The 8,132-nt window shown below is 40.5% G+C and overlaps 1 protein-coding gene across 1 annotated transcript; it reads right to left on the bottom strand.

Annotated features, from left to right (window-relative positions):
• Nucleotides 1-381: 381 nt before the first annotated feature.
• On the bottom strand, nt 382-3,977 carry LOC140889391 (uncharacterized). Its single transcript, XM_073297104.1, has 3 exons — nt 3,011-3,977; nt 1,627-2,917; nt 382-850 (listed from the first exon to the last, which is right to left on the bottom strand). The coding sequence occupies exons 1-3, from the start codon at nt 3,975-3,977 to the stop codon at nt 382-384; spliced, it is 2,727 nt and encodes a 908-aa protein (XP_073153205.1).
• Between the last annotated feature and the right edge of the window lie 4,155 nt (nt 3,978-8,132).

The following is an 8,132-nucleotide window of genomic DNA, read 5'->3' as shown; positions in this document are numbered from 1 at the left end:
ACCAAAAATCACATGGTGTTCCATAAAACAGAATTGACTCTTGCAACATTCAAAAATAAAATTGACGTTAAAACAGGACTGGCCCCTGATGTAAACGAAACAGGACTGACTATTACAAAATAACGCAAAAAGACTTGGCTGGTAAAGAACCAACTTAGTAAGATATAAATAATATGGCGAGACCCGAGCTGAGCTACTTGGGATAGTATTTTTTCAAGTGTTGAGCATTCCATGGCCTTTTACTCTTTTTCCTTGGGCATCTTCTAAGTAATATGCAGCTATTCCAGCTTTTTCTATCACTTTGAATGGGCCTTCATACTTGGCCTCTAGCTTTTCTCTTTCCCCTGGATGTTGTATCTTTCACATAACCAGGTCTCCCTCCTAGAAAACCTTAGGGTATACTCTTTTGTTGTAGGCCTGGTTCATTCGCTTACGATAGGCTGTGAACCTAATTGCAGCTCGGGACCTGTGCTCCTCAAGTAAGTCCATATCCATTGATCGCAGTTCTTGATTGTTTGCCCCATATGCCATTATCCTAGCACTCTCTTGTCCAATTTCTGCTGGGAGAACAGCTTCAGTCCCATACACCATGCTGAAAGGAGTTTCACCCATACCGGATCGAGTTGTAGTTTGGTAAGACCACAATACGGAAGGGAGTTCGTCTGCCCACTTACCTTTGGCTGCATCTAGTCGTGTATTAAGAGCTTGGACTATCGTTCTGTTTGTAACTTCGAATTGTCCATTCCCTTGCGGGTATGCTACAGAGGTGAAAACCTGTTCGATCTTCATCTCCTGGCACCATGCTCGAACTTTGGATCCACAAAACTGTCTCCCATTATCTGATGCCAACCTACGAGGGATTCCAAAGCGGAACACTATATTTTTCATAGAAAATTGAGCACTTCGTTTTCTGTAATTTTAGCTAGGGGCTCGGCCTCCACCCATTTAGAAAAATAGTCGACCGCGACCAACAAAAATTTTCTCTGCCCCGTGCTAACAGGGAATGGTCCTACAATATCCATTCCCCACTGATCAAAAGGACAAGCGGCCACCACTGCCTTTATGTATTCTTCAGGTCTTCACTGTAGGTTAGCATGTCTTTGGAAATTATAATATGAATTAACCAGATCTGATGAGTCTTTCCGCATAGTGGGCCAGAAGAATACCGCTAGGAGTGCTTTTTGAGCTAGGGCAAGACTGCCCAGGTGACTGCCACAAGACCCTTCATGAATTTCTCATAGTACATAATTAGCCTCATCAGGACCCAAACATTTTAACAAAGGCTGAGAGAAAGATCGTTTGAACAGGATCTAATCGATCATGACGAAGCGAAGAGCCCTTCTTTTTACCTCCTTAGCGTTCTTATTATCGCTTGGTAATTCTTTCTTGGTCAGATACTGATATATATCATATCTCCAATCTCATTCCGGTACTTGAGCTATAATATCATCGAGATTTTCCAGCTGAGAAACAAGTTCTCGGCCTGGAACAATGGGATCAGTCCGGTTGCTGAGGGCACTGGCTAGGCGGGCCAATTGGTCTGCCTTGATATTTTCAGTTCGGGGGATGAGCTCCAAGTTCAACTCGGTGAACCATTATTTGGCTTTGTCTAGTTCTTTGGCATACCTCAGCATCTTCCCATCTTTGCATTCAAATTTCCCGTTACTCTGTTGAATGGATAATTGGGAATCAGAATACATAATAGCTCGGGAGATACCCAAGTTTCGTGCTGCCTTGAGCCCAAGTAATAATGCCTCATATTCTGCTTCATTGTTTGAGTCTTTGAAATCTAATCTGATTAAAATATTAGTTTCTTCACCCCAAGGTGAGATGATCACAATTCCATCTTCGCTCCCGGACTGACATGATGACCCATCTACAAAAATCTTCCATAGCTCTTCTTGTTCTAGTTGGACTGTCTCTGCCAAGAAATCAACTAGGGCTTGAGATTTTATGGTTGTTCGAGGCTCAAATTTGATTTCATACTCACTCAGCTCTGTAATCCATCTGATAAGTCTCCCCGATGCATCTGGATTGGTTGCAATTTTTCCCAGAATGCTATTTGTGAGCACGGTGATGGGATGTGACAAAAAGTAAGGACACAATTTTTTTGCAGTGATGACTAAAGCTAAGGCAAGTTTTTCGTGGGTTAAGTAATTGAGTTCGGCTCCCTTCAAGGCATGACTCACAAAATAAACAGGCTGATGATTTGTTCCGTCCCTCCTGACCAGGACCGAACTGGCTGCTCGGGGTGTGACCACCAAATATAAGAACAGTGCTTCCCCTTGGGTAGGCTTATTCAGCACATGCAATTTCTTTAAGTAAGCCTTCAAGTCCTGGTAGGCTTTCTCACTTTCCTCATTCCATTCAAAATTTTTCGTATTTCGTAGTGCCTTGAAGAAAGGGAGGCTTTTATCTGCTGATCGGCTTATAAACCGGGATAGTGCTGTAATTCTTCCCGTTAATCTCTTTACTTCCTGTATATTCTTGGGGGAGCTCATAGAAATGATGGCTTGGACCTTTTCGGGATTAGCTTCGATTCCCCTTCTTGTAACCATGTAACCAAGAAACTTTTCAGCTCGGACTCCGAAAGTACACTTGTTGGGGTTTAGCTTAAACTTATAGTGCTTCAAAGTCTGAAAAGTTTGAGTTAGGTCGGTAATGAACTGGTCCAAAGTTCGGGTCTTGACCAAGATATCATCTACATAGACCTCGATATTTTTGCCAATTTGCTGCTCGAATACTCTGTCCATCAACCTTTGGTATGTAGCCCCAGCATTTTTGAGCCCAAACGGCATGACCACATAACAATAAGTTCCTGTTGATGTGACAAAACTGACCTTGTTTTTGTCCTCTTTTGCTAAGGGAATTTGGTGATATCCCTGATAAGCATCCAAAAAGCTGAGTAATTCATGCCCTGAGGTTGAACCAACAAGCTAATCGATTCTAGGTAGGGGGTAGCAATCTTTAGGGTATGCTTTATTTAAATCTCGAAAATCTACACACATACGCCATTTTCCCGTCGACTTTGGAACCAGGACTATATTAGACAACCACGTCGGGAAATATATTTCCTCAATGTGTCCAGCCCTGAGTAACTCGTCCACTTGCTCCTTTATTACCGCATCTTTTTTGGGACCAAAGTGGCGTTTCTTTTTAATAACAGGGCGAAAATCCCTTGTTATATTGAGTTTATGCTCTGCGACCTCCCGACACACCCCTACCAGGTCTGAAACTGACCATGAAAAGACGTCTTTATTTTCTTTCAAGCATTCCAGTAGTGGTTGTTTCAACTGTGCTTCAAGGGTGCGAGCTATTTTTACCGTCCCCAAAGGAGGGGAGATCATGATTTCCTCAATTTCTTCTTCAGCGGTGACAGACGTGTCTTCTATCAGGTTGACTTTTTTCATGCTTGAAAGTCCAGGTCTGTCAACTCTATCAGTCCTGGTCACCTTTTTCTCTATTCTGACCTCCTCCACATAGCATTTGCGAGCAATAACTTGATCACCTTGTACTTCACCGACCTCATTACCAACTGGGAACTTTATTTTTTGATGCAGAGCTGATGCAACAGCCATGAAAGTGGTCATGGCAAGTCTACCCAGTATGGCGTTATAGGCAGATGAAGCGTCTACTATAATAAAGCTCACAATCCTGGTCTTGCAACCGTTGCTTTTCCCAAGAGTTAGGGGTAGATGTACTAACCCAAGAGGTCGGATTGCATGACCCGTGAAACCAAAAAGTGATGTAACGACGGGCTCCATCTTGTACTGTCCCAGGTCCATTTGATTTATTGCTTCCTGGAATAGAACATTGACAGAACTGCCTGAATCCACAAATATTCGGGCCACATCATAATTTGCGGTCATGGCCCTTATTACCAGTGCATCATTATGGTTTCTAGAGACCCCTTTTAAATCTTCTGGTCCAAAAGAGAGGGTCAGGCCAGTGTGGACAGTCTGATTGTCAATCTCCATATTTATTAATTTTTGGCTGCTAGTTTTCCTGGCTCGATTGGAATCTCCATCGGTATGGCCTCCAGAGATCATGTTGATAATTCCTTGGGCAGGAGGAGCCGGTCTTTGATGAGCTCGGTCCTCCCTGGGCTGGTACTGATTTGGGTAATTGAAATATTTTTTTTTGGGGGGGGGGGGGGAGCAGTTCGGGCTCTCTGTCTTGATCTTCCTCTCTGTCTCCTATTTGGGCGATACCCCTCTTGACGGATCAATATATTTTTTATTTCAGAATGTTGCTGTATTATCCTTTCAATTTCTTGATCTAATTGACAACAGTCTTCCGTAGTATGCCCGTACTCATTATGAAAGTGAGAATATTTATCCGATTCCCTATTCCGAGGTCCCTTCTCAGTCCATGGAGGCCTTTGTGTGAGTTTTCTATCGTCACAAATTTGTGAAGGGGATCGGTTAACTCGTGCCCGGAAACGCAGCGGAAATATAAAATTTTTAATAAAATAAATCCGAGAACTTGTGTAGTATTCAAAAACTCAAACAACCATAGGGTATTTAGAATTTTACCTATCAATCTCAAAGATTGATTTATGGCTCCAACCAAGTTGATAAACAACTAGGCTCTTGAAAAAGGGTAGACTCAATCTACAAGCTTCCAAAAGCACTCCTTGCTCAAAATGGATTCAACTCTTCGAGCCTCCGAATTAGGTCCACGACTAGACGATCTAAATCCACTCTAAATATGCACTAGAATATTTAGAGGATTTTTCATTGAGATTTTTATTTTCTTCTTCCACAAAAATTGAAAGAAAAAACTTGGAAAAAAATTTTTGTTGGAGTGTTCGGCCACTTCCACTATATAATTGGAATGGAATGGATTGTGTGTGTGTATATATTATTCCAAATAATATATTAAAGGAGAGGGATTAATAAGTACAATTAAGTCATGCATGGAAAATTGCAAGACATGCATGGAAAATTGCAAACCATCTTTCAACCCTTCAAATTCCATACACACATATATATATCATATATATATATATATACACGCCTATATATATATACATATATAAATATATATATCCAAATGTCATTTGAACTTATTTTTAATTAATTATTAAACCTAAATCCATTTAAGTTTAATCAATTAATTAAATTTAACTTGAACCCATTCAAGTCCACTAGTATCAATAATTATACAACACTATATTAATTTGAGCTCTACTAGACTCAATAGTGTTTAATTAATTCAACACTTGAATTAATCTAATTATTTGTACATTAAAATGTCTACTAGTGTTAAATTAATTCAACACTTGAATTAATTAACTAAGTTCAAAATAATAGTTTAGAAAATTACCATTTTCATAAACTAATTATTTTAAGTCAGCTTTTAATCTTGGACACATTCACAAATTAAAAGTTACTTATTCCATTCATTCTCCAATTTAGAAGTCAAACTTCTAATTTATTTTACTTATAAACTCCTTTATAAGTTGTTCAACACATTGAACTTATTTTAATCTCATCTCCATATGATTCGGGATCAACAAGTCCCTTATATGAGCATACCCTATATAGCTCCATTCTTATTAATCAACACATTGATAATAAGAACGTCAGAAAACTCAAGTCTGATAGTACCCAACCAGTCATGTAAACATCTAGCAGCATTGCTTACATGACTCCCTAGGTATCAAATGATAGTGCCTGCAAGAACCAATCAATTATGGTTAGCGTACAGTACGGTCCCTTCAACTCATATATCCCGACCGATTCGACAACCATTGGTTTATCGAGAGTTGTCATTGAATCGATAACTATGTGTCATGCCGTAGTTGCATCGAAAGTGTAATTCAAGAAACTCCTTTCTTAATTACCACTTACTCTGATCAGAGATTTCAAGCTACGTATGCATGATATAACATAGGATATCCATACCCGTAGGTAAGCGGTGAATCCCCGACTACAATGCATTGACTCCTATATGTTTCGTCACAACACCCAACATTGCCACCTGATGACCCCAGATGAGTCGGTAAACAAGTCAAAGTGAAGCACTAGCATATAGAGTCTCCATGTTGTCCCGGGTTATAGGACTAATGGTGTACAACCATAAACTAGGACTTCTCCACTCGATAAGTGAGAACCACTTGGAAAATCCTTTAGGGAGGGTTGTGCAGTGCACTCTACAAGGAGCACCTATTTGCATGCTTGGACATCTCCATGTCCCCTACCAATGAAACATGGTACTCACATCGCAAATACTAGTCTCAAGCTCGAGCGGCCTTTATCCTTCTTTATGGCGGCTGAATCGACTAGGAACAGTTTAGAATATACAATATTCCAAATATGAGTTTCATGATAGTCATCACATGACCATCGCATATTCTTTCTACTATTTGTATATTCAAGGGCTTTATCTATGCAGCTTGCATGGGTATAAAGATAAAGATGTGCCAAATTAAATAATGTCAAATATTATTAAAATAAAGATTGTCATACAAGAGTTCTCTCAAGGACCATCGGCCAACACATTGGCTCGACGGGCACCTACTCTAACAATCTCCCACTTGCACTAGAGCCAACTACCCATATTCTTCAAACCCATTGATTCGCGATGCTTTTCGAACAATGGTCCTGGTAAAGGCTTAGTTAGTGGATCAGCAACATTATCTGCGGAGGCGACTCTGTCTAACAAGACATCTCCTCGTTCCACAATTTTCCGGATGATGTGGTATTTTCTCAGTACATGTTTGGATTTCTGATGAGACCTTGGTTCTTTTGCCTGAGCAACTGCACCAGTGTTGTCGCAGTACACCGGGACTGGATCAAATCCATTAGGAATAACGCCCAACTCTTGGACGAAATTCCTAATCCAAACAGCTTCCTTTGCAGCATCGGATGCAGCAATATATTCTGCCTCAGTGGTTGAATCCGCAATGCTATTTTTCTTGGAACTCTTCCAACAAACAGCAGCACCATTGAGCATGAATATAAAACCGGAAGTTGACTTCGAATCATCAACATCGCTTTGGAAGCTAGAGTCGGTATAGCCTTCCAATTTTAGTTCTCCACCCCCATAAACCAAGAACATATTCTTAGTCTTTCTCAAATACTTGAGAATGTCTTTCACAGCTTTCCAGTGTGGAAGACCAGGGTTCGATTGATATCTACTTGTAACACTAAGTGCAAAGGCCACGTCAGGACGTGTAGATATCATCGCATACATGATACTACCAATTGCAGATGCATATGGAATGCGTGTCATCGTCTCTATCTCTGCATCATTTTTGGGAGACATGGACTTGGATAGAGACACGCCATGACACATTGGTAGATGTCCTCTCTTAGACTCATCCATCGAGAACCTCTTTACGATGGTATCAATGTATGTGGACTGGGTGAGACCAAGCAATCTTTTCGATCTATCCCGATAGATTTGTATTCCCAATACAAAAGATGCTTCACCCAAGTCCTTCATCGAGAACTTACTCTATAACCATACTTTAGTTGATTGCAACATTCCTACATCATTCCCAATGAGTAGAATGTCATCAACATAAAGTATTAGGAATGTCACAGCACTCCCACTGACCTTCTTATACACACATGGTTCTTCAGGATTCTTAGTAAACCCAAACTTTTTGATTTTACCATCAAATCTGAGGTTCCAGCTCCTAGATGCCTGTTTGAGACCATAGATTGATCTCTGAAGTTTGCATACTTTATGCTCACTTTCGATAGATGTGAACCCTTCAGGTTGAGACATGTAAATTTCTTCCTTAATATCCCCATTAAGAAAAGCTGTCTTCACATCCATCTGCTATATTTCATAGTCATACCATGCGGCAATGGCAAGCAATATCCTTATGGACTTGAACATTGCGACTGGAGAAAAAGTTTCTTCAAAGTCAACTCCTTGCCTTTGAGTATAACCTTTTGCCACCAATCGAGCCTTGAAGGTCAGAACCTTCCCATCCGTCCCAAGCTTCCTCTTGTAAATCCATTTACACCCTATAGGAACAATTCCTTCAGGTGGATCCACAAGATTCCACACTTGGTTCGAATACATGGAATTCATCTCAGATTCCATAGCTTCAAGCCACTTGGATGAATCGGCATCAGACAATGCTTCCTTGAAGGTCCTTGGATCACATCCAT

This window comes from Henckelia pumila, chromosome 3 (assembly GCF_033568475.1).
Source record: "Henckelia pumila isolate YLH828 chromosome 3, ASM3356847v2, whole genome shotgun sequence".
NCBI lineage: Eukaryota > Viridiplantae > Streptophyta > Magnoliopsida > Lamiales > Gesneriaceae > Henckelia > Henckelia pumila.
Note: the sequence above shows the minus strand (reverse complement) of the source record. Positions and strands in the feature narration are given on the sequence as shown.